Source organism: Orussus abietinus, unplaced genomic scaffold (assembly GCF_000612105.2).
Source record: "Orussus abietinus isolate OABI.00-Male unplaced genomic scaffold, Oabi_2.0 scaffold14, whole genome shotgun sequence".
Lineage (NCBI taxonomy): Eukaryota > Metazoa > Arthropoda > Insecta > Hymenoptera > Orussidae > Orussus > Orussus abietinus.
In genome coordinates, this window is record NW_019395994.1 from 2,049,841 (window position 1) to 2,076,910 (window position 27,070).

The 27,070-nt window shown below is 38.0% G+C and overlaps 2 protein-coding genes and 1 long non-coding RNA gene across 4 annotated transcripts in view; 1 reads left to right on the forward strand and 2 right to left on the reverse strand.

Annotated features, from left to right (window-relative positions):
* Positions 1–18,229, reverse strand: part of LOC105698328 — a 37,593-nt gene extending 19,364 nt beyond the window's left edge. For both annotated transcript variants that reach the window (XM_012422503.1, XM_023434086.1), the window contains exons 1-2: positions 17,855–18,229; positions 15,366–15,595 (exon numbers count right to left, since the gene is read on the reverse strand). The gene's annotated coding sequence lies outside the window, so the exon portion shown is untranslated. The remainder of the gene's footprint in view (positions 1–15,365; positions 15,596–17,854) is intronic.
* A 150-nt stretch (positions 18,230–18,379) lies between these two features.
* LOC105698345 lies at positions 18,380–25,044 on the forward strand. Its single transcript, XR_001103922.2, has 5 exons — positions 18,380–18,553; positions 18,696–18,761; positions 22,849–22,907; positions 23,155–23,213; positions 23,310–25,044. It is a non-coding gene; the product is annotated as an uncharacterized LOC105698345 (long non-coding RNA).
* Positions 25,045–25,235: 191 nt separating this feature from the next.
* Positions 25,236–26,913, reverse strand: LOC105698344 (charged multivesicular body protein 6). Its single transcript, XM_012422528.2, has 4 exons — positions 26,742–26,913; positions 26,552–26,661; positions 25,894–26,318; positions 25,236–25,812 (listed from the first exon to the last, which is right to left on the reverse strand). Exons 1-4 carry the CDS (start codon positions 26,805–26,807, stop codon positions 25,766–25,768), a joined length of 648 nt encoding a protein of 215 aa, XP_012277951.1. The 5' UTR covers positions 26,808–26,913; the 3' UTR covers positions 25,236–25,765.
* Positions 26,914–27,070: the final 157 nt, after the last annotated feature.

Sequence of the window (27,070 nt, forward strand, 5' to 3'; positions counted from 1 at the left end):
CTTCAACCTTCCCGATTCGCTTAAACTGGAAATATTTTTTACTTAAGCTGAAAACGTAATAGTTTATATCTAACGGCGGGTTCAAATTGCCTTTTTTATTTAGAACGAAACCCAACCATTTCTGCGGGAATGTAGTTAGAACGTCCCTTGAACGTTTCCTCCCTGATTAAAAAAAAATATCTAAATGTTCATTAGATTATAGAGGTCTATACCTATACATTTCCAAATGTTGACAACGAATTTAAACATCAAATAGTAGGGCGCAATGTAACGGTCGAACGTCTAATTGTTCACTAGTTGGTGACAAATTGTAACACGAGTCGTCTCGTGACTACATGCATTCAACCTAGAGGACGGAACAACGAAATACAATTGTTCTTTACGTGGGCGATTTCGTTGGCGTGGCTAGGCATGTAAATGTGCACGTAATGCATATTAACGGCACTGCACGAGCTACACGCGAGGCGACATAAATCGCACGTGCAAGGGATACGTCAATAAAGTGCAATATAATGTCCGAGAAAATGATATTCGTCAGTCTTTTATTAAACGAGGTCGAGCGAAAGAGACCTTTTCGGAAGATTGAATTGATGAATATTAAACAAGTAATAGCACTATACGAGTGGCATGCCAAACGAAGAAAACGGTAGACGAAAAAGCCAGAAACTACCGAAAGGTCAATTAAAGGCAATTAAAGGCAAAGGTACATTTTCAAATACAGGATTCGAAATTGTATCACTCTTTTCATAGAAAGTCAAGAGGAGAACTGTACTTGAAAAGTTTCAAGTGATCATCAGTAATGCACGTAATAACGGTGCATAAGCTGCACGCGAAACTGCAATCGAGTCCGCAAGGAAATACGTCAATAAAATGCAGTGGTTAAACTAGAAAATGCGGTATTACACATTTCTCCTTCGCCATTATATACAACCAAGTACTAAATTCCTTTAAATAATTTCATGAAGAAAAATGTGTTACTGAGATGTTCCCGTACGTTCCTTAAGTAAACGGTTCATTGTATCGACTTAACGTTTGATTTGTATGGGTGTTAAAGTTCAATTTTCTACGTAAAATGCGGAAAATTGAGGCGCCATGCTTTAAAATGAAAAAGTCCACGTGGACATGTGAGTTTAGAAAAACGTGGAAAATTGTACGTACACGTCACAAAGCAATGGATCTTCTCAGAAGTTGCGCAATTCTAACACCCATTCTCGCAGATATCATCTCCACTGTAGGTCGATACATCAAGTTCGTGTACCACAACGATACCAATGAAAGAAACATCGAGGAATAAGTGATCCCGGGCGAGACTCCGATTTGTTACAAAAACATTTCAAATCTTTTTGCAAAAAACGAAATTTCACGGGGACAAGTCCTTCCTCGAGTTCTCCATACTCACATAGTAAATGTTCAAACAATTCCATAGACCCAGTCCACCAAAAAGTTTCAGAAGCGATTAATCGCGCAGATTCCACTTTCGTTTTGCCTTAAGGTGAAGTGAAACACGTCGAAGAACTTGATCGACGTCGATAAAGAAGATTTTTCTAAATACCTACATTGCAGGCGTTTCTTTTTATATTGACAGCTGTGTCGAATTGTATTGGGTATTGTACCAAATGGCATACTCCACCTCTCGTTTTCGTACAATAATTATAAAGAAATCGAAGTAAAACTCCAGAAATCCTCTGGATTCATTTGCTTTCTGGGGCCCTAATTGACTGCATGTGATTTCCAGATAAATTAAATTTTCCCTCCGAGACCTCGTATTACCATCGTTTTAGTATAGAAGCGCATAAAACAATTTCTTTTACCTTTATCCCGTGCAAATGCGGGTTTCTTGATTACCAAAGTATTCTAAATTGTCGTAAAATTGTCCTGACCCTTTCGATTCTCATATCAAAGCCTTCAATAATTGTATATTGATCGAAATATGAGAGCTCGACGCCATTTTGGTTCTAGTCTGGGCTGAGTTAAACAATTTTTTTAAAAAATTCAAATTTTGAATGTGTCAGGACAATTCTTAGACGATCAGGAGTGATGAGTCAAATTTTCGGACAGTTTGGTCTAATACCCTTAAAAGAAAGTGTTGTATTCGAATCGACTGATTTGAAGGGGGTTTCACTTCACCTTGATATCTTCAAGACCAAAGATCCCCGAAAATTTTCCACCCGACATCATCGATTTGTTCCTCCTCGAGAAGTGCTTTCAAAAAAAGAGATGCCGTCACTGTTAGCCATTCCACGGCAATGCGCGTCGTTATCGAGGCGTTACGGTTTAACACGTCCGCCCGCGACTTTCCTGTTGAGCGTGTAATTGATTCCACCGAATTAAGGAGCGCCTAAAACTTCCTCCTGCGAGTATCTGCGTACATCGGCGGGTGATCAATGATCGAGGTGTTCGGCCGCGATCATGCGAGAACAAATGATCATTTCAAAACGGCACGCACGCCTTCGCGATCGCACGCGAATCGACAACTCAAGGCTGGAAGAGCGCACGAGGGGCTCGCCCATTATTGCGGTGATACCAGTCAGGGCAAAACAAGTCTAATCACCGATCCTTACTTGCACATCGGCGGCACCAGCCTTAAGGTGAAGTGAAACTCATCGAGGAACTTGATCGACGTCAGTAAAGAAGATTTTCCTAAATACATACGTTGCCGACGTTCGTTTTTATATTGACACCTGTATCGAATTATGTTGGGTATTATACTAAATGGCATGTTCCACCTGTCGTTTCGCACAATAATTATAAAAAAATCGACGCGAGAGAAGTCCCCTGGATTCTTGGTTTCTGAGGACCTAATTGACTGCAGAAGGACCCCCTGCGCCATCTGTGATTTCCGTGTGAGCTAAATTTTCACTCCAAGACCTCGTATTACCATCGTTTTAGCATAGAAGCGCATACAACACTTTTTTTTGCTTTTATCCCGTCAAAATGCGAGTTTATCGATTACCAGAGTGTTCTAAATTGTCGTCCAATTATCCTGACCCTTTCGTTTTATATATTAAAGCCTTCAATAATTGTCGAGGAACCCGTCGAGGAACTTGATCGACGTCAGTAAAGATGATTTTCCTAAATACATGCGTTGCCGTCGTTCGTTTTTATATTGACACCTGTGTCGAATTATGTTGGGCATTATACTAAATGGCATGTTCCACCTGTTGTTTCGTACAATAATTCTAAAGAAATCGACGCGAGACTCTAGAAGTCCCCTGGATTCTTGGTTTCTGAGGACCTAATTGACTGCAGAAGGACCCCCTGCGCCATCTGTGATTTCCGTGTCAACTAATTTTTCACTCCAAGACCTCGTATTACCATCGTTTTAGCATAGCAGCGCATAAGACACTTTTCTTGTCTTTATTTGTCGTCCAATTATCCTGACCCTTTCATTTCATGTATTAAAGCCTTCAATAATTGTACATTCATCGAAATACAAGAGCTCGACGCCATTTTGGTTCTGCTATGGCTAAGTTAACAAATTTAAAAAAAAAATCCAGATTTGGAACGTGTCAGGACAATTCCTCGATGATCGCGAGTCGTGTGTCAAAGTTCCGGACAGATCGGTCTAATGCCCTTCAAAATAAGTGTTTTATTCGAAACGACTGATTTGAGGGGTGTTTCACTTCACCTTAATGTCCTCTACATTTAACGCCACGAGAGACCTCCCGCGCTAGATCGATCACGTTTACGTTTACGTGGATGTGGACGATCAAGTTCCGCGTGCTGAGTCGGCTCTCCTCCCGTTACGATCGGTGCGCTCGACAGTTATTTTTATATGACAAACCGGTCGGCAATCTCGTGCCAAGACCAACAAGTTCACCGGTTCTACGATTCGCGATCGAGGTTCGCCATGTAAACGAACCGCGAGTCTCGGAGAGACGTCGATTACCAATAAAGTCGAGGTCGAAAGTCTCCCGAGTTTGGGATGAGATCGACATTTGGGATGCACTTTGATTTTATTTCTTCGTTCCGATTACTTCATGAGCAGGGTTGGTCAGGTATAATACGTCATGTAATATTCGTGATTTTTTACGCGTATATTACAACGTATAATACGTCTATAGTTTTCTACGCGAGCCAAAGTATATTACGCCCTTTTATTTCTAAATACAAAATAATAAATCCAATTAGAAATTTCATATAGCATCATGTATCATGCATCTACGGCATCCACCATAATGGAAACGTAAAATTCCTAACAATTTTGAACCCAAATTAATTTATTATTCCATACAAATATTTATGTGTTTACATGTGTGCTAAAAGACGTTTATGATCTACCGGATGCCGTATATCGCACATCGGCGGCAGCCTCCACGTTGGAAACGTAATTTACTGTTTTTCCACGATTTTCTACGATAAATTACATGGTTTACGTAATATATGTCAAACACCCCAAAAAAGGCAAAGTTACCCAACCTTGTTCATGAGGGATTTCGGTTTGACAATGTATTTAACCTTTAAACGTAAATTCGGTCATTTTAATTCAATACCATATCGTAAATGTGTAGAAAAAAAAATATAAATGCGTCTCTTCGAAGAATAGATTCACATCTTTTTTTCTTTCCGACTATTATTGATCGCAACTACCTGCGTGAGAATATGGTAGGGTGCGAGATTGCATATGTAAAGTACAGATTTATGGTATGATGACACTGGGTTAAAATGACCCAATTTGTGCGTTAAGGGTAAAAAAAAAGTATTTTACGTATTATGTACTTCCTCTGGTATCAAGACTAATATCTCTCTATTAAAAATATTGCAATTTAAACGTCAATTATTAACTGAGAGATTAACGCACTAACACAAGCGAAACCGTTTACGCAATTATCTCGATGCTAACATATAAAGATGAATATAAATAGTAATGAACCGGAAATATAAAATGTATGCGGATTATGTCGATATTAAAGCGCAACGGATAAATATAAATAGTAATTAACTGAACAAATTTGGATAAGATACAAGTAGTAATTAGCGACGATTCTAAAGTTAACTTCGACCAGTCGGAAGCACAGCAGCTGATTGATTCATTGTAGAAACAATTCAAATTAAATAATACTAACGAAACGCAGATTGTATTACTATTCAAACACGGGGATAAATGTAAATACTAATTAACTAAATAAAAGAAAAATATTTCACTTTCCGAATCGAGACCCTTTCATGACATGCGAACTTACACGTACTACTATGATATATGAAGTTTCGCTAAAAAAAAAAAATGGTTGAATTTAGAGCGTTCCTTGAATTGCTGATTTCGTTTCTTCTTAGGAAGATGCTCTAAGCTGACTACGTGAGTGAATCATTCTTTTTGATTTTTTCTACACGAATTGAGATAATACAGTTGAAATAGTTCTTCCACCCTGTTTATTATTTATAAAAAGCTCCTTAATGTCGGTAACACGAAAGTGCTTAACATACGTCTGGATGAAAGCCTCGAATTAAAAGTGCCTTTCGTGGCAGTAATTCGCTTTCTAAAATTAAGATACGATTCCCGAATATTCCCTTTGTTCCGGAAAGGGTGTCAGTATTACTCGCTACAGCGAGACGTCATTGTTTTTCAAGCAATCTCTACGTTTTACAGCATTGACAACGAAGCGAGACGAAACGAATCGGAGAGAAAAAAAAACAGAGGCGTCGCTCGGTGAAAACGAGGTTCTGCTGGAAGGACGATGTCTGACTAGTAGACCTTCTCCACTTCGAAATAACCACGAGAGGGGGAGATATTACTCACGCATCCATTTTATTTCAAAGTTCCGCAATACACGTGCCACACCTTTCCGGCGTTAATTACGCATTAAGAAACTCTTACCGGCAGCCCTAAAACATTCCCCAATCCTCCAATTCTACAAAAATCCGCGGATTCATTATTTCCCCTCATCTTCATCCAGTTCCCCTACACCCTTAAACAACCCCCGAAATGACACACATACATACAATTATAATGTAATTTTTAAACTCAAGATTAACTCCCATACTAAATCACTACTCATTTAACCCTTTTCGGACGTATTAAATTTGGACATGGGTGTCGTACTGGTCGGAATTAATTTCCGTTGAAAGTTGTAATGGCTGAGAGCTGACATACGACCGGAACGGTAAAAAGGCTTTGGTGGCTGAGAGTAGACATACGACCGCAAAGGGTTAAACATGGCAGACCAGCCCTCGCGCATGGACGCCGTTCCAAAACAAACTGCACCAAAAGATTTTTCAAATTAAACCTCTTTTAATTGGCTCTCTTTATCCACGTTAAATCGGAATCATTGACCCATCATGCAGACAATTCGCCCCTATTATTACTTTCCATCCACCGCATTCGTCTGAACGGGTACGTGAGATTCATCCAAGCGACTACGCGTCGTTCTTCTCGTTTCTTGCTCGTTATGGCCGCCATTAATGCGACTCTTACATCATTACCGACGACTGCGACACTGTTACAGTCCGTTACACGATCTAACCTTCGTGTCAATTCAAAGCGACACCACGAGGAGACATTTAACGATAATTAGCCCCAAGTGCTAATTTAAGCCTGGCATGGTTTAGAAAGCCGTTACACGGTAAACGTTTAGCGTTTAACGCTTAATGTTTAACGCTTAAAGTTTTAAGGCTCGACGTCACGCCACGGCGGCCATTTCTGGCGTTTCTTAGACAGACCCCGAGATTTTTCCAATGCCATGGAAAGCGCTTGTAAATGAATGCAATTTATTCCGTCGGTAAGCGTTTCCCTGATTGTTGCCTTTCACCACAAGAGCATTTCTCCGACTCGTCCGTCTCGGCCGTTTGGTGTATCTAATCGTCGGGTTCTTTCCTCGACTGCTGGAGCTACCGTAACGTGAATTCTATTTTCGCGTTAAATGAGCTAACGCTTTTTTTTTAGATGCGGCTATTAGCCGCGAAACGAAAACGTGTTACTTTCTGTCACGTACATAAAGTGACGTTCAATTTGCACGTCAAGTGTTAAGTCCTACGCCACACCAATTGAATCTGTAGATAAAGAGTATTGAGTCTATTTTCATGAAAACGTTCCACTGCCTAAAATTAAATATGCAGAATAAATAAGATCCGCAAAAAAAAAATGAATCAGCAGGATAATCAACAAATTGGAAGGTATTAGGAAGAATGAATGAAACACGGTTAGAAAATATAATACTTAATTGTACTCAAAATGGAATGTAGGAAATTTCGTTCGAAGATCTAATTGACTCAATCCCCTTGAAAGGAGACCTCAGAGTCCTTGAATTAGATAACTGATAACGTTATTTTCAGTCATATAATCCTGCTTGCTGTTCGTAAGAGAAGTACATAAATACGGAAATATGTAAAATACCCGCAAACGGTATATATCAAAACTGCACTCATACTAATTTTACTGAATTTAAATATTCATCTTTGTCGTATCGCAACCACGGAAACATCCTGTTCACGTAATATTGGTTTTTACAGCTGTAATGAATTTTTTGTTGCAATCCTTTTTTTTTACACGGAGAATAATTAGTCCCGCTCTCATAATTGTGTTTTTCCCGCAACGATATTTTTTCTTCCCGCGAGAATGCTTCTTGTCGTCGTAATGAGATTCGTATTATCCCTGTAATAAAATGTTCTTGCTGTTAAATTTTAATATCTCGGTAGGACCGTAGACCCGGCGAGTAAGAAAAGAAGTCCTCGATGTAAAAAAGGCCTTAAAGAATCGTCGTTGCTTTAACAGAAACTTAACTTTTGCTCGGTTTCCGCCAGTCGAGTAATCGCAAGTACAAGTGGTTCGATAAATTGTTTAATACATAAAAATAAGAAAATCTCTTTTCTCTCAAGGGCTGGAAGCAGGAAATTTCTGAAAGTGCTAGAGTCGCAGTTTCACGTGGAGTTTAAGTGCCGGCGATAAATAGCAGATTAGATCAGATTGCGGATATCCGGGATATCTTATCAGCGGATCGCTTAAAATGTTAAAATATCCATGCTCGGGAGATAGTACCGTATCTACCTAATTAATATTTCCGAACATCGATCGCTGCTATACGGCTCTCGGGAACAACCAGCACGTACATTAATACGTAAACGGTTTATTCATGGCACCGAGTCCTACTAACGAGAGCTTTAACATAATACAGCATACATATTCGAACAAATAGGAGTAGTTACTTTTTTCCTCCTTCTCTGCCGATAGCTCGAAAAAAAACGTCATCTAATAACCTACTCGTCGATTTCTCGAGTGTCTCAGTTAATATATTTAATTCATCCAGTGTATACCGTTACACATACTTAGAAAAAAAACAGGTTACACATTACACACACTTAGAAAAATAAAGACAGGCCTTAGTCAGTCCCTATGATTAACACCCCTCCTGATAAGGTGTCTGATAACTTGAAGACCACGTGAATAGCAAAACTTATATTTTTTATCAAACACGTTATTCCTTTTAGATAACACAAATTGTTGCTGTTTATGTACGCCTTGAAACTTAACTTTTATCCAAGAGTAAATTTGGAACAATAAACCCTACCCAAAAATTCGAGGTACTTTAGGTACCTGTAAATTCGTGTCAAGTGTGATTTAAATCGCTTAATTATTTTGTTTAATTTATTTTACGTCGTTATCAATATATATATTATACCTAAAATGACTGTATAAGTAATAGAAATTCGTTACATTAAATATGAACTTTTCATCCGCATTGAATGAAATTCAAGTAACTAAGCAACTCAGTGGTACACAAATTATTCTTTTACGGTCAGTAAATGATAGATTTTAGTTGAAGATCGTGTTTCCGTGTATTGTTACGAAATTCTTTCTTCGGTTCATTCCATTCATTCTTTTTCGAAGTCTTTTATATGATACTAGTTATGAGTACTACCGAGCACCATTGTACCACTGCCATTGAAAGGTAGACATTGTTCTCCATACAATGTGATGCTAAGTACATGTCTGTCATCGTTTCGGATGACCTTCGTCATAAAAGTCCAAATATCGCCGTTTAGTCACCTATGTATCACTTTACTCGTAATTTTATATTCTTGCCCCTCCCCCTCCCCTTCGGAGCAATTGTTTCCGTACAACGTACGACTTTTTATCAGGGAATTCATTCAATCGAAGAGAAGGCATAATTATCAGAAAACCTAGCATCATTCGGCAAAGCGCCAATTAGCAATTATTTCAACCTGTACTCACTAAATAATGACATGCTTTCAATTCGTAACTTATTACCCCAGTTTCAGTTACGAGTATACTACAAATATCTACACGTACTTCACACCCACGATTCCTATTTCTCCCACCGGCAATTATTCTCATCGGAATAGCTCGTACCTGGCGCAAATTCATTTACATGATAATCATTCCTGATTTGATTTAACGATCTCTCCGAGTATCTATTCGACCGACCGAAGATCGGAGAATCCAGAAAACCTCAGAAAAATGTGTACCTCATGAGGTTAGATAATAATTAAATTCCCATGAATTATGAAAGGAAATCATATCTCATATGAGACATCGTTCAGCGATCGATACAAAATATGGACTGATAACAAGTGCTGCAAATATTATAATACAAGTCCTCCTTCTTCAATGTCCTCGAAAAATAATCTCATGCCATGAAATCCGTACAATTTATTCCCCACGAATTATGAAAAGAAACGATATCTTCTATGAAACATCGGACAACGATCGGTGCCAAGTATAGACCAGTAATAGGCGTAATGAAAAATACCTTCTCCTCGGTTATCCTTCCTGCAAGTCCACGCGAGACAACCTTACATCAGGAAACCCATGACGCACTGTATTCGTTTTGCATTCACATTGTGCATACATAGAATTCCTGAACGGTATAATCTGTGCTACTCTCCAGTCAATGTCAAGTGATCACCCACTAATAAGGTATTCGTCAGGTAGAAGCAATCGTCGATGACTAATTCGATTCCCAGTGAGGTATTACAAGTCCTCGTGGGGAGCCGAATCGAACTGCGAGTCGTGATAAGAGATCGGTTAGAGTCCACCGAACTTGTAAATTCGAGCTGATAGGAGATCGAGACCGATCGCCGAACGTTCAAGGTTCGATCATGAATTGTCGCGACACAGACGGCGTCAATGTTCACGTAACCGAGCCAGAAAATCGAATCGATCCATAGGTAAAGGTCATCAAACGTGCCGACATGTGACAATACACGTAGAGACATCAATGACACCTATACATGTCCGGATATTTACAGCGACGTGGCGATTAATTGCCCGCGACTAAAAATACCAGGGAAAAACCATACGTTAACGTGCGGTGAAGGATACGTGTCAACAAATATGCATTAAAAAAAAAGGAAAAAAAATGTGTCTCGGTTTTGAGGAGGACATGACATGCGAAATGTAGGTTTTTTTTCTATCTAATGTTTCTTTACCAAGTTTTGAGGGTCGCCGTGTATTTTTTTTTTTGCCCAAAGGCATCCTGTGAAGTTCAGTCACGATTTTTCGCAAGTAAAGCTACGCCAAGGCCCACGTAGCTGAGCCAGAAAATCGAATCGAGCCGTGCATAAACTTCGCCGGACGTGCTTACACGTGACGGCACATGTTGCAAAGCGATTTAACACGTAAGTACAATGTCGATGTAGCCGAAAGCGCCGGAGAGTATGTTTAAGTATACAATCGATTTGCAAAAAACTCAGAGAAATAAAAACATGACTACACGACTGATGTAAATTTCAAGAGAACTACATTAGACGTTAACATACGATGTGACGGGTACTTTTTGAGGTAAAACTTCCTATGATACGGAGGTACGTATAAACTTACACGTGACTGCACATGTTGCAAAGCTATTTAACGCGCAAGTACAATGTCGATGTAGGCGGAGAGCATGTACGACTCATGTACATTTTAATAAAATTACATTGGTAGTTAACAAATGATGTGATACGTACATTTTGAAGTAAAACTCTTTATAATACGGTAGTACATGTAAGCTTACACGTGACGGCACATGTTGCAAAGCGATTTAACACGTAAGTACAATGCCGATGTAGCCGAAAGCACCGGAGGGTATGTTCAAATATAAAATTGATTTGCAAAATATTCAAAGAAAGAAAAACACGCCTACACGACTGATGTAAACTTCAACAAAACTACATTGGAAGTTAACTAAACATGCCTACGCGACTGATGTAAACTTCAGCAAAACCACATTGAAAGTTAACAAAACATATCTACACGACTGATGTAAATTTCAACAAAACTACATTTTACATTAACGAATGATGTGGCGGGTACTTTTTGAAATAAAACTCCTTATGATACGGTAATACGCGTAAGTTCCCATGTAGACGGACCCAATTCGAAAAGCGAAACGCTTTTCTTGCAGTTAATTACTATTTACATACAGTTTTTGTCTTAGTATTAAGACAACTTGTGTGAACGTCTTCATCAATGTTATTTAATTTCAATTCGTTGCCTAAGAAATCACTCAACGGCTGCGCTTCTGACTTATTGTTAGCAAAGCTGACATTAAAAATTACCGCTCGTTATTACATGATCAATCGTTGTCAATGACAACTCCTCTTTTTTCAATAACTAAATACGTTCATTTTTGGGCATTGACACAATTTCCGTAAACGTTTTTATGAAATAAAAGGAATACAAGTAAAACATAAAGATAATTACGCCCGACGAAAATCGAAGCGAAAGCGTAAGGGCATTCTCTAAAATAATAATCAAGATTAATTCACAATATTTGATAATTCTCTTTAACTTGGATGTTTTGTCCCCAACGCGTGTGGTGGTCACGCATTGATTTCTTACGTTACTAATATTTTCTCTAAGATTTGAAGGTCACCATGTATATTTAAAAAAATATCCAACAAGACTTGGCCCAGACTGTTCGCATCCAAGTCGACGATAAGTTTTACAATGTTAAAAAATGACTAAACACTTAATTCAATGTCCATTGCATGTGTTGGGTTCCTAGAGTTAGTAGAAATCAAATTGCAGACCCTCAAAAATCATTCACAACTCGATGTACTTTTTTAGTTCTAGAGTATATAGATCCAAAGAGAAAAACACAGCGTCAATGCCGACGTAAGAAAGCGAGAAAATCGAATCAATCCCAGCATAATGGTCATTGGATGTACCGTCGCATGACGTCACATGTCAACGATGACGATACTGGTTGATTACGTTTACATTAGGATATTTACAACCCTACCCTCAGATACGAGCAATTACCCGCGGGTAATTGCTCGTATCTGACCGTACCTACGGCATTGATACAGCTACAGGTAAAACAGAAATTCCACCTGAGAAATCGATCGCCGGGAAATGAGTGGGGAAAAATGGATACGGTTTAAGTAGCCATTCTCAGAAGTAGACGTACATTTCTATATAATGTAGAAAGGTTCTCCAAACGTATGTGGTACTGCGATATTCTCGGCAAGTAGAAAATAGACGTCCAACCAATATTTAAAAGAGACACCGTTGACTCTAGGAAGGAAAATATAGCATTTGCTTCTCACTCTTCTTCTGCGTGACCGTAAAAAATATGAATATATGAAATCTTAGAATCCTTATGTAAAGATATTCTTTATTTGATAGTTCATGAAAGAAGACCAAAAAAAGGTAATCCAAATGCAATGATAATTAAAATGTATTTTTAATGATTCTTTGTAAAATTACCTGCCAATAAAAATGAAGAATATAAATAGAAGGAAGTGTGAATGTAAGATTATCATTTCAGTTGATAAGGCATATAAGCATGTTTGCCTTCGATCTCAATGTACTTGAGAAGCTACTTGCAGAATAAATTAAGCACACTGCGAGGTTATCTGCATCGCTGGAAAATTTTGAGACGTTCGTTATTTTATTAATGGAATTTTGAACACGAGCTTCTTTACAGATCTTCAAGTGGAGATAATCTATCAATGTCAAGTCTGGAGAATATCATTTGTCCCATATGATCGTTTCTGCCAGTTCATACATAGGAAACGTTCAATCCAAGTAAGCATTACCACCTGTGTATGCAAAGTGAGAGAGAAAACGTAATTACTCTCTCGGCTCATATGATAAATTCGAAAATCGGAATAATTCGATACTAATTAAGATTAGCTCACAACAAGGTCTGGAAACATACTAAATTGCCAATAAATTATATTTCAAAGCCTAAACAAAACGTTGTCGAATACCGTTTTTAAAGTTCTGCGTAATCAGGTTTAAGAACAAAGTAAAAAAAAATGTATGGAAAATAGATATCGCAATTCTGTAATCTAGAACATTTGTGACTTTTCTCCACCAATCCCAAAATCGCGATCTCATATTCGTATCATGGATTAAAGGTGATTAAATTCCTTACTGGAATTTTTTTAATCGAGGGGTTGCAATTCGACTCGTAATCAGATCCGAGATTCGAGCATCTCAACTGTTTTTCTTATTCTGACATTCAGATAACGGAAGATTCTCATCGTATTTAAAACCTCCGCTGATATTTTTGGACCGACCTTCCGGGACATTTATTTCGCCCCCGAATTAGTATCACATCGAGCTGTCATTCCTCTTCCCAGCACAAAAAATCTAACCCTAGACCTAAACTCACCGTTTCAATCTCTGCCTCGATTAATTATAATAATCCCCTATCATTATACGAACGATACTTTCACGGTACATTGTTGCTAATCGACTTCAATGACTCCTAAAATTGCAACTTCAACGATTACAGGTTACGTATGAACTCGGAAGAACTTTGGAGCCTGTAACCGTTAATTGTTTGAGAATCTACTCGTTAATCATTGGAGAATCTACTTTACGTCATAACGAAACTCGACATAACATCTGCGAAAAAAAAGGCGAAACATCTTCCCGTGCATAACATCTGCGAATTGGAGAAATCTGTTCGGTCTGTTTAAAATACACTTTTCCCCCGTTATTCTCGCATCCTCAAAATCATCGTAGAAGACTCATCTCTAGTGTCTCTCATCTCTAGCCACGTGTGACACGAATCAATGGCGATCTCCTCCGGCGATTTGAGGTCTACTTAAAGTGAAGTGAAACCCCCTGCAAATCAGTCGATTCGAATACAACACTTTTTTTTTAAGGGTATTAGACCGAACTGTCCGAAACTTTGACTCATCACTCCTGATCGTCTAAGAATTGTCCTGACACATTCAAAATATGGATTTAAAAAAAAAATTGTTTAATTCAGCCCAAACCAGAACCAAAATGGCGTCGAGCTCTCATATTTCGATCAATATACAATTATCGAAGGCTCTGATATGAGAATCGAAAGGGTCAGGACAATTTTACGACAATTTAGAACACCCTGGCAGTCGATATGCTAAAAGTATGGTGATACGAGGTCTTGGAGTGAAAATTTAATTGACCTGGAAATCACAGATGGCGCAGGGGGTCCCTCTGTGATTATGATTTTAAACATTTCCGAAACGTTTACAACGTATTCGACAGATAATATTAAAAAAAAAAAATAATTATATCAAAATGAATGTAATTTCCAGGTCAATTAAATTTTCACTCCGAGACCTCGTATTACCATCGTTTTGGCATAGCAGCGCATAAGACACTTTTTTTGCCTTTATCCCGTTCAAATGCGAGTTTCTCGATTACCAGAGTGTTTCAAATCGTCGTACAATTGTCCTGACACTTTCGTTTCTCATATTAGAGCCTTCAATAATTGGATATCAATCGAAATACGAGAACTCAACGCCATTTTGGTTTTGGTCTGGAGCTAAGTTAGAAAATTTTTTTCAAAAATCCAATTTTTGAAAGTGTCAGGACAATTCCTCGATGATCACGAGTCATGTGTCAAGGTTTCTGATAGTTCGGTCCAATACCCTTAAAAAAGAAAAAGTGTTGTATTGGAATCGACTGATTTGAGAGGGGTTTCACTTCACCTTAACACTAGAACTACCGGCGGATTTTTTTTGTGTATGATGGGCCATTGGAAACCAGTCATTTTGACTGGTCTTGGCAGTTCTTGTGTTAAGAGAATGTAATTTTTTTCGCTCAGTATACCTTGTCTCCCCTACTCTGTCCGGGTACGGACAAGATACGGACAAGATACGGACAAGATACGGACACGATACGGACACGATACGGATACGTCCAAACCGGCCTTTAAACGACTCGGCCGGCCTCGTGGGCGGGCGACTTCGGATTCGTGTCAATTCGCGCGATTGCGTTAGCGCCGCGACTCGCGGCGGAGATCTCTCCGGAGCACACCGGTCAAGACGTCCTTGCGACTCGCGTGCTCGCTTTCCAAGGCCGGGTTTTCCTTTCCTTCTCAGGACAGGCCTCACCGGAGAAGCCCCAGCCTCACGTGGTCCATTTCCGCCGAAAACCCATACGAGAAGAACCGAATGGTCCGCTTCCGCCACCACCCACTCACCTCCCGGAGCGATGCCTTGATCTGACAGTTTGAGCTTGACAGCCGATCGCAACCTGTCCCTTCTCCTCCTCGAGCCAATGACTCCTTCCGCCTCCCCTTTCTCGCTGTCAACTCGCGGCAAGCCGCTGTCAGCTGTCGCGATCCGTCGCGATCCGTCGCGATCCGCCGAGATCCGCCGTCAATTGGAGTTGGATCCGGCTCGGTGCGACCAAGATGTCAACTCTTCCCGGCTGAAATTGAACATCGATTATTATGACAACTTCGTAACGTTTGGGTGTTATCCGGGGCGATAAACTTTAGAAACTAGGACACAAATAAATGAGAAGAAACGAAGAAGTCTAAAAGGTCTCTATATTAAACAAGCAGAAGTAAATCAATTAATTAATTAATTAAATTAAAGGATGCCCAAATTATAAATGGAATATAAAAAGAGACCGAGACAAATGCAGAAACGAACTTAAAAGAATAAATAACAAAATAATCCCGCTAACGGAGAATATAACGGTACAAGGATAAATAAATATAAAAAGATAAATGAACAGAAAGATGGATTAAAAAATATGTTACCTCCTGAGGAACGATTAATTTAATATACAGATTCGGTTATTGCTTTTTAAGGTATCTGACTAGGACTTCGAGTCGTATTTGGTGACCACCTCAGAACCGTAAAAAAGGGACAACAATATTCGTCGGCATGTCGTGCAAATCCGACCATAAAGACCCTTAACTTGTCGAACGTAATGTTTTTAATACCAGGTGCGATTATTAGCGAAACGAGAATCCGAGTTTACGTCTCCAGTTCTCTCCGAAGTTGGGAATCGGTCTAATAACATTTTACTCGGACGATAATTCAACTAAAATTGTATTCTTTTTATTCGTTAATCGTAGTACTCGTAACTTGCTATATTCATTATCCATATTATCCCTTGTTCGCGTTATTCGTCATTCGTTATTCATTATCTTTTATTCGTATTATCCGTCTTTCCCCCCTTTAGTTCTCAACTTATGAAAAACAAAATGAATCTTCTTTAGTCTCACTAATATTTGTTGAGCAAGAACGTGTATGCAAGGTACGTTTTAACTCTTCGATTACAACAAAAACTTTTAATTCCGTAAAATCAAAATTATATGTATAAAATATTAATTAATAAAATATATAATTATTACTTGAGCTTAAAGAGTTTATGAGAGGATGAAATACCATTATATTTTTAACTGACATACTTCAAATGAAAGTCAAACAATATGTTTGATGATTTGTTCAGGAAGAAAAGATGTACCTCAGAATGAAACTTTATAAATAACAAGTAAATGAATAACGAATAAATGAATCAATAGATAACAGATAAATATATGATTCGAATAAACCTTATTTGTTTTTGTCAAATGACTTTCAATATTATTCTTTATTCGATATTCAAATTAATTCTACCAATTTTGTCTGGCCTTTAAATCGAACAGTAATACGTAACTGATCTGCGTTCGGCTAATCATCGCTCCTGATTGGCTATTTTTCAATTAATTATCATAAGTATATCATAACTAACTTAGAAGAAAATTGTACAGAATTTACAACTCCAATTTCATCAAGGATATCAACGTATAAATCATGGGCACGAGTTTTGTTACACCCTGTATATAGGTTCCTCAAATTGCACGTATAAATTGTATAAGTTAAAAAGAAAGTATTGCAATCCACTGGTCGCGATACAAAGTCGATGGTCGTATGATCGAATGTTGCTTTTATCGCAAAGTGGAAGTATGCTGTTATTACTATAAGCGTTTCATGCAAATATGTGTACATGGATCGATAGGCCTATGTCTTATATAAAAAGGATAGCCACTAAAATGCAAAAGTTGCATTTTGTTGCATTAAACATCTTCCACTCGTATAGTTATATTGCACATCGTATTTCCTAAAATTAAAGCAAAATATATTCATAAGCGTCAAATCAAACGAGTTTCAAAAGAAAAGTTAATGTCAGGAATTTCTTAAAAAATAAGGTCTTCCGTGCCGGTATTATACTTTGGATATTATAACGATCCAATACCAACACGGAAACGATATTAATTAATAACAGTGCTCAATAACAACGTAGCGTACAAAAAACCTGTCTAAATACGCTACTCCATTTTTATATTCTCTTCGAGCCATCCTTAATTCGTATATACATTAAGTCGAGACAGTGACTGCAAACAACATATAAGAATCGGTACATTCCACATATCCCGAGTCGAAAAATCGATAAGAACCTTCAAAACACATACACCTCGGTCACCATCAATGTACGGTATTCCAATTTCAACTGTTCATGACCGCTGTCAATAACCCCTTACCATTCGCCGTTAATTCATTGAAACGGCCATAAATATCAGGGTGTCCCATAAGTTTCTTACTTTTTGTTTTTATACGAAATGAATACACGGTGCGGCAGGAACTTATGGGACACCCTAATATTTTCAAATCTCGGTCAATTCACAAAACTCACTTTGAAATCCTCGAGGACGCTGTCAATTTTCCTTGGCCGTTGTCAATTTGCAAGGACCCCTGCCAATTCCTCTGGTCAACGTCCAGTGACAGTCGAGACCGATCAGTCTGCCAAGCACCCAAAGAAGGTTTCCAGGCCACTGTCAAGAATCCTCGACCGTTGTCAAAATTGCCCTCGTCAAAATGAACGGGTTCCTTGACCGGCGTCAACTCGTGACTCTCCGTGACTCGTGACACTCCGCCCAACGCGCTGCCAATTCGCCTCTGACCCTCCCCCCAGCTCCGGGCGACTGGCCCGGCAATTCAACGGTTGACTACCGGCTCGCGAGACTCGACTGCGCAGCTCCGCGGGCGCTCGATCGGCGACTAACGGCGGACTCCGCGCGACTGGCGTGCGACCGGCGCGCGACCGACTAGTCGGGCCGGTGCCCACGCCGGCCCACGGCGTCCCACGGCGATCCACGCCGGCCGCGACTCCTTTGTGTATACGCAGAAACATTGAGTTGTCCAGAAAGATATTCAAGTTTTTGCCGTCTAAATAAAATTTTACGCTTCGTTTTCGAATAGACTTATTGTTTTCTTTTTACGTCCATGTTACGTACAATTTTAAGGCATAGACTTTGCTCGACATTTTGATAATAATAATTGTATTTCACGTATTACTTTCTGTTTTATTTAGACTATTGAGCTGTCCTAAAAGGTATTGAGGTTTTTGCCGTCTAAATAAAATTTGACGCTTTGTTTTCTTTTTACGTCCTTGTTTCGTACAATTTTAAGGCATAGACTTTGCTCCACATTTTGATAATAATTGTATTTCATATATTACTTTCTGTTTTGTTTAGACTATTAGGCTGTCCAGGAAGGATACAATTGCAAACATTTTTGCTGTCGGTGCAATTATTACTGAGGTAAGAGCAAATGTCTTGTTTTTTCGTTTTTTCGTGTACTCGGCGAATTCGCGTCCAACTCAAAACTGAGAGACGAATAATATTTTGTCGCTGACGTACCGTCACCTTCGTTTGTCCGTATGACCGATTTGTATTCGCCGAATGCTTGTCAATGCCGAGTTTCGATAGCTGCCCTGTGATAAGCACATTTGCCAGCAGCCCCAAAGAAATTAGCCTCCACGTATCGGTTGTACCTTATTAGTGGACTGTCAGGTCTTGATAGTCGCTTTAAGCGACTTAAACGATATTTCCTGAAACTGGAATTTTCCATGTGCCCATCAATTAAGGGAATTCCCGCCCATCAAAATGCTCGAAAAACAAGTAAATTTTCTAAATCGATAAAAAAGTAAACACCATAAGATGAAAAAAGCTTTGTCCTTTAATAATACATATTTCAATACGATAAAAATGTTATTTAGTTTGATGTAGTATATTTTCGACCGAAATGTGTGACATTCATTACGTGGCTATAGAAATGATATCTGTTGACGGGCGCCATCGGAACACGTGATAAGATTATTTGAAATAAAAACAGAAACAAAAATTTTCGTCAAATATGTGTGGGAATGATTCTTCTTATCTATATTTAATGTTAATGTAAGAAAATATTTGGCTATTTTTAACGCACGTTTAAATAAAATTTTCGAAAAACCGATCTTTTTTTAAATAATTCTATTTTTAAAGAGATTTGTGTGATCCAGTATAAACCATCATTAATAAGGGAGTCTACATTCAAACCATTGCCGCATAAGTTTTAAAGTACGTCTATAATTGCATTTTTTACAGAGGCACCCGTTAAAATAGTTGGTTGGAAAAAAATACGTTACAAATATTTATTTATTCTGGAGTTAATTAAACGTAGACCTAACAGTTTCACAGCGTTTTTCCTGCAATTCCGGTTCCTTACACGACACTTCCGTAGAAAAGAAACATCTATTTTTCCAAAAATTTTAACAGTATTTCCTTAAGAGCATCACCATTTACTAAGAATTGCAACAATACATTTGAGACGTGATTCACTGAGAATTACGGTACGATAACTGCTTATTGTATCGTCGAGAAATTGCAGACATTTCATACAATTTGGAGTTTCCCTTAATAGCGATTTTCTAATGGTCGATCGATTAAGAGTTTATAAGTATGTCCTAGGAATAGAAATGCCAATAAAAAATGTAAAAAGTAGTTCACAGTGGAATCGGGTCACAGGTTTACGGCGATTTAAAATATGTTCACAAAATCCAGCGATGAGTCACCAAGTGCCGATGAGCTGTCGGTGAGGGAATTACGATGACGGATTTGCAAAATTATCATCTACATTCGATAGGAATCCCGGAAACGATAATTCTCGGGAAATTATCTTAACGAGTATTCCCCTAGTAGCACAGAATAAATTCTAAATATATTTTTGTAATCTTTGCTAAATATCTGAAGCGACAGATTTTTTAAGATGTCTCGAAGATTTCCTTCGAAGATATCTAAAATATTTGTTGAAAATCTCAATGGCATATTTAATTTTAATCATTTAGAAACACGTATCGAAATTATATTTTTTAATTTGTAAAAATATAATAAAAATACGTTGTCTACAATTATTATCGGATACTTCATTTGGTATGAAAACACACGAGACATTTTTGCAACATTTTCGTTCCGCTATTTCATTAATGGAGCAAAACGTGTGATTTTTATTTAAAATATCTTTAAAACGCTTATAATGTATTCGGCAGATAATATTTAAAAAATACTTATATTAAAATGAAACGAAGGGTTTTATATATCGATAAGAAAGGTATTACGAAACACATGGAGCTAATAATATACAAATATTATGAAAATAATATTCTTAAGTGAATATTTTGCAAATATTTCAAATGTCTGCTAAATATTTACAAAATGTACGATATTCGTTAAATATATAGAAAATATAAGACAAATATTTTGTGCTACTAGGGTCGTATCAATTCGGACCGTTCAGTTTAATCAAATGAGCATTCGGTCTTATTATAGAATTTGCATCATACGCAAAAATCGAGTGTTTGTCGTTAGTATGAACATGCACCTAGGACTCGGTCCATTCGATAAAAATTACCCGTCGCAATGACGTGATTGCTAATAAGCTGGAAAAATGACGAAACTCGACGTGATACGTAGCGACATCCTTCTTGTGGGAACATCCGTTTCTGAAACGTCGCCTGGGGGGTCATGAAATGATACGTCCTGTACTCGTATGTCACTTCCTTAGAAGGATTCGCAATACTCCGCTGACTATTCAAGGAATCTTATTCGTGTCGCTGCTGACGTCGCGGCTTCACCTCGAAAAACGTGTACAAAAAGGCCGTATATTTCCCAGGCGGCGATTACCTAAACTGAGAAAAAATATTTCATTGAACCAAAGAAGTATTTCTTTGAATAAGTAGTACTAATGAATATATTCGGTTAATTATTTGACTCGAGTAACTCTGAATAAATCGGATGCAATATTTTTTCGGAATTATGAAAATTTATTTGAGACTAATTATTCTTTGATTTAACTAAATATTTTATTGGTACTGTTCAAAGAAACACTTCTCTAGTTCCATGAACTTTATTTTCCCAGTGTACAACGGGGGGTGAAAATTCCCATGAAAAACTGAATAAAAAAATTCAGTTCGTACAATCTAAATTACGCGTTTAATGTACTACTCGCTGAAAATGTCTGCAACACGTAAAAATTACAGCTGTGCATATCTGATAACCACATGTATCGGTTATCATAATGAAAGGAGTCCGCGATCATATCTTGGTAATGCAGATATTTTTTAAACCAAAATTCAATTACTATATATTTACGTCAATCTAGGTAATATGTGTTGGTCTCCGATTTGCAGGATTTTCATCTTTAGGTGTTGTAGGTTTTTCGCTAATAGTGTACTAGTGCATTAGACGGGGCGAAAATGTGCGTAAATATCTCCTGGCGAAAAATAATTAGCACTGTCAGAATTCAAATGCGAGGCCGAATTGGTTAATTTGAGAAATCGCCTTCCTTATAAGTTGCGCTAGTCCGAAGGCCATCGGGTTCGAAAGGCGGAAGTAGAATCGTTTCTCCAGATATTGCTGTACAAACATGACCTATTATTAGAATTATTAGATACTATCGTTAGATATTAAACTATGGACTGCGGGAACTACGTCATTTTTCGAAAGCATTCGACACCTTCACAGGATCCTACTTTTAAGAGCCTTCCTGGGCGTTCACCTGTTGACGCGTTTGGCAAACGGTCATACATTATATAGTAAAAAATCGAAACGGGATTAACAAAGTATGTATAGTATTGTAAACTGGACATTAATAAACAATAGGTTTATAAACGTCAAATTGTATGGTATAGATAAACAAGCACGCCCTAGACGTTTTTATAAAATTAGACATGAACACGTGGGCTTCGAGAACACTTTAGTACCGCGATACTTTTAACTTATTATAATAGACACATTAGGATCTAAAATAGTTTGGCTTGCAGATATTGATCTAATCTAAAACGCCTGTCACTATTTATCTAATCTAAAAAAAAGTCCCCTAAATCAGCGCCTTCGACTTAATATCATTAACTTTACAAAGCTGCCAAGATAATAGGCAGAATCAATGTAAAGAGGCTTACATTTTGATAATTGGAACCTGGTCCTTAATCTCCCCGCGTAAAAAGATATTTAGTTAAATCGATACAATTATCGTTCATTCACCCACAGAATATGGTTATTATATAGATAACCGAATATTTGCTTTAGTCTAATAAAATTGGTTAATAACTTTCAGTTAACCACGTCAAATACTGTAGCAGATCACTTAAATATTATAGTGGCTTAGTACATTTAACTAAGATATTACTTAATTCACGAAAATATTTTCTAAAATTAATAAAACGATTTAACCGAAACATTTTAATGATCGAGGCAGACGAGTTTGATCAAGTGAAATGAAATTCGATTTACTCGGCCCAAAACGTTTTTTGAAATTAACCAAACGCAGTCGATCAAACGATTTTGTTTAATGATCCTAATTTCGTTTCAGCGGGTGCAGACTTAAGAATACCTTTCCTGGTGGGAAGACGTCCTCAGTTAATTCTGGATGTAAGTTTGCGTATCCGTCGTACTCTCAAGTACGCTTACATGCGTTCACAGTCCTCGTTCCTAGGGCTATGTTAATGATAATTACACTAAAATATTTTCTAAAATTAATAAAACGATTTAACCGAAACATTTTAATGATCGAAGCGAAAGAGTTTGATCAACTGATCTGAAATTCGATTTACTCGGCCCAAAACGTTTTTTTAAATTAACCAAACGATTTTGTTCAATGATCCTAATTTCGTTTCAGCGGGTGCAAACTTAAGAATTCCTTTCCTGGCGGGAAGACGTCCTCAGTTAATTCTGGATGTAAGTTTGCGTATCCGTCGTACTCTCAAGTACGCTTACGTGCGTTTACAGTCCTCGTTCCCAAGGATCTGTTAACGATAATTACCCTCTTCTCAGTCGACAGGTTGCTTTCCACGCGATGGGCGGCCAAGGCGTGAGCCGACGTCGGCCCTAAGAGGTAAAAGCCGGAAGCCTCGCTAAAGATGACAAAGGAACAACGAACCGCGGACCGTGACTCAAGTCACGTATCACCCTCAATAAGAGAGATGTACATTACCGCAGATCTCTTGCTCTCGAGCTGTGAATGCAGGAGCGAAAGTACATGTGCCCGAATAGCCTGACTTTTCGATAAAACTTAATCTGCGCCTCCTACAATTACGCTTTTGCTCGTGCAATCAATGGCTGTCTGGTGAATTATTTGCCTCCCCCCGGTTAATTCAGGGAACAATGTTATTAATACCGTGGCGTATCAAAGTTGTGTATACGTCACGTAGATGGAATGAAATAACACCGGTGGACGACAAAGACGGATTTGCAAGAAAATATCTCGGGTAGGGAATTCCCGGCTCGTGTCCCGGGAATGCTTTTATAAATTTTCTCTTTAATTCGTATTTTCCATACCGGAGTGCGATCGTGCGGACAGTAATTTCCGAAGTACGTAATACCGTAAAGATCGAGAAAATTGCGTCAGAGAGGCAAGGTCTCACAAAAATGGCTAAGGACTCGTAATTGGTAACATGCGTGATGGAAACGTGATTAAGTAATGCCGGAGAATTTTTCTTCCTATATATTGTTAATGGGTAATCGCGGGAACTGTTGCCAACTGTTGTTCCAGTAATTTGTTCTTGCCGCTCGACTTTGTTTACAGGGGAGATCGTGAGCCACGCGCGGTGAATTAAGGCCCTTTTTTTACTTTGGATAATTTAAATATCCGTCGACACGGTGAGGGAATAAAATTTCGTGGCTTATTCCGCTTCCGAGGATTATTTCGTCATGCTATCTTATCAGTGATATATGAAATAATTTACGCTGCACGCCGGTATCAGGATGTCCTCCCCCGTGCCGTCATGCAGAAATCCAGGAAAATACGTCTTTGACTGGTTATTTCTGCGCATTTTTTTTTTCCATCGGAGGCCCTCTTGACGGCTTAACGAGACAACGTGCAATAAATTTGAAGTGCCAAGTGCAGGAATAACAAATACTTGAAAATGATTCCAAGGCCATGGGATTGAAAAATATCGCGGCAATGAAAACAAGCAATGAAAAGTTCACTTGAAAAGCATTACAGCTGATCTTGAAGACTATCGATGAAGAAAGAGTTCGTTAGCTTTGTAAGGTGAATCTTATCTAATAGGACTTCCAACATGACAGTGCACGAATCTGAGCGAGTAATGCACTTCTATTTTTATAGCAATAAAACATGACGTTGCAGGAACAGGGACAAATAGAGGATTAATGTTTGTCTGGCAGTGAAATGTTGGGAAATTGGAACAGTACGAGACCCTTTGCAAAAATATTTCAAGGGACGAATACTTCTCTATTTATTGTCAATTGCACATGAAATGTTTGAAAGGATCAGTGAAATTAATTGTAAAAAATTAGCAAGAATGAAATGTTACAAGTTATACGCGAAATGTTCGTTATTATTACTTGAATATGCGTTAAGATTTGACTTTTAGTTAGGTATTTTCCTATGTTGACGTTTAAAGTAAACACAACTGAGACGTTGGACATTTATAACAGCAATATATAAATCATTCTTGTGATTTATCGTCTTGAGTTATGTGTTGAATTGTTATTAGAACTTGCGCTTTTTACCAATTTATGGGGACACAATTATGATTTTGCTTCATACTACGCATTTATTAGATCGTAATACTTTTTTACTGCTTCTACAACATTAAAGACAACTTTATAAAATCACTGTAACAATTTTCCAGGCGCACATATGCAGAATGGTAGTAAAAATGTTTTCATATCGAAAGTTATTTATTTTCGAGGAACGAAAATGTTCGTTATTAACGAGTTATTACACCTCATTAATTCATTTTATACAATTATCATTTATTTATCCAAGAGACATTCTCACGGTTTTCAAAGTTCCATATCAAGACGCTTATGACTGCATCATAGATCTTGGCAAGTCATACTTTCATGAAATTATGATAACGCGACATGTCCATTATTAACATGTATGGATCGTACAAATTTATATTATTTATAAAGCACTGTACATATTGTTCTTCTCCATATTGGATAATAAGAAGTAAACGTTTTCGTCGGAATATTACATATTCGTGAAGAACTGAAAATACTCCAAAGCAGACAGAGAACGAAATCTACACATGTGACCAAAATAAGATGTTAAATTACTGAGAACCATGGTAGAAAATGTTCTAACTTCAGAGATCAGCTGATAACTGGATGTTTATCATTTAGCTTTTCAATCTCTGAGATTTTCGACATCTGGAGATATAACTATCTCATCCCATTCACCACATTATATACACATGTTGCAAGTTGCAGCATCTTCTAATTTAGTCCAGTAATATTAGCACAGACTGCACAACCACTCACGCTTCTAAGGCAACTGGTTCCCGTGCTTTTTCTTTCTTCGTAACTAAACAGAAAAAGCAAAATAATTAGGCTCCCATGTTGAAGTACAAAACATGTGCAATACAATCTGAGGATTGTAATCTACCTTTCACTTTTTCTTTTTCTTCTTCTTCTTCTTCTATCACCTCCGTCGGCACAGATGATACGGGGACATCTGGCATGGATTCTTCTACATTCTTTGCCAAAAGGTCTTCGAGTTCTGCAGTAATATCCCTTTCATCTTCTTCACTGAATTCACCAGACAATAATTCATCTAATTCTCTCTGTTTCTCGATGCCCTCTCTTGTATCGTCCATAACTTTTTCAATGTCTTCAATTTTGAGAACCTCGTGCAAACTTTTCAGTGCAGCGTTTCCAATTTTTAGACCATCGACCACTTTCATTTCCACCTGTGCAAACTCTAGATCGTGTACCATCCGTTCTAAATTTTCTAACTGATTATCACTTGTCTCAAGTATTTGATCATAATCTCGGAATTTCTTCCTTCGCTTTAAGAGCAGCTTAGCACGCCTATAAAAGACCAATATTAATGCTTATCGATAACACTAAATATTTATGATTAAAACGAATGTATAAATCTTATGGATGAATGAAAGTTGAATAAATGTAATGTATAAATACAATATGGAATAAATAACTTGAGATAATAACAATGATCAAGCTTTCTGTTGACAGCTATTATTAATTATTTGGTATGCAAAGTCACTGACTATTCAACAATGACATTCAAAGAGAACACTTACTCCCTCTGATCATTTTGAATTAATTTTTTCAACAATTCCCGCTCCTTTTCTTTACTCTGCTCGATTCTTCTCTGATATTGTTTTATCTTGTCTCTCGTTTGCTTCAGTTGCTACAAGAATAGGACATAAAAACACGCAGTGCCGTGCCCGCGAAGTGAGGTTAGGTTCACCTCTGGATGTGAATAGTTACCAATACAGCCTTGTCGTGTTCCGTAACCCGACTAGCGGGTTTTTTCTTCGCGAAGAAAATACCCATTTTCCACAAAAATATGTGCCCGATGACGTTGTTAAGTTAATTTCTGTAAAAAGGATAGAATTTCAGGAAACATGACAGCACCCAGAGCGAAGACAACGAAACTACAGGATTATCAAGGATTACTGTAGAATGATAGACGCACCTATATAGCGGCCTTTCCCAATGTTCTTATTCATTCATGGAGAGACGCCCTGTAAATAGTTCTCATTACTTGGCGCTGCAATCTGCAAGCCAAGGTTAGAGTTCAGATATAAACAGAGATA

Coding starts and splice junctions, on each gene's coding strand:
- LOC105698344 (XM_012422528.2), bottom strand. CDS start 26,807: ATGGGTATTTTCTTCGCGAAGAAAAAACCCGCTAGTCGGGTTACGGAA. Junction 26,662..26,741: donor AACACGACAAGGCTGTATTG/GTAACTATTCAC, acceptor CTATTCTTGTAG/CAACTGAAGCAAACGAGAGA. Junction 26,319..26,551: donor ATTCAAAATGATCAGAGGGA/GTAAGTGTTCTC, acceptor GGTCTTTTATAG/GCGTGCTAAGCTGCTCTTAA.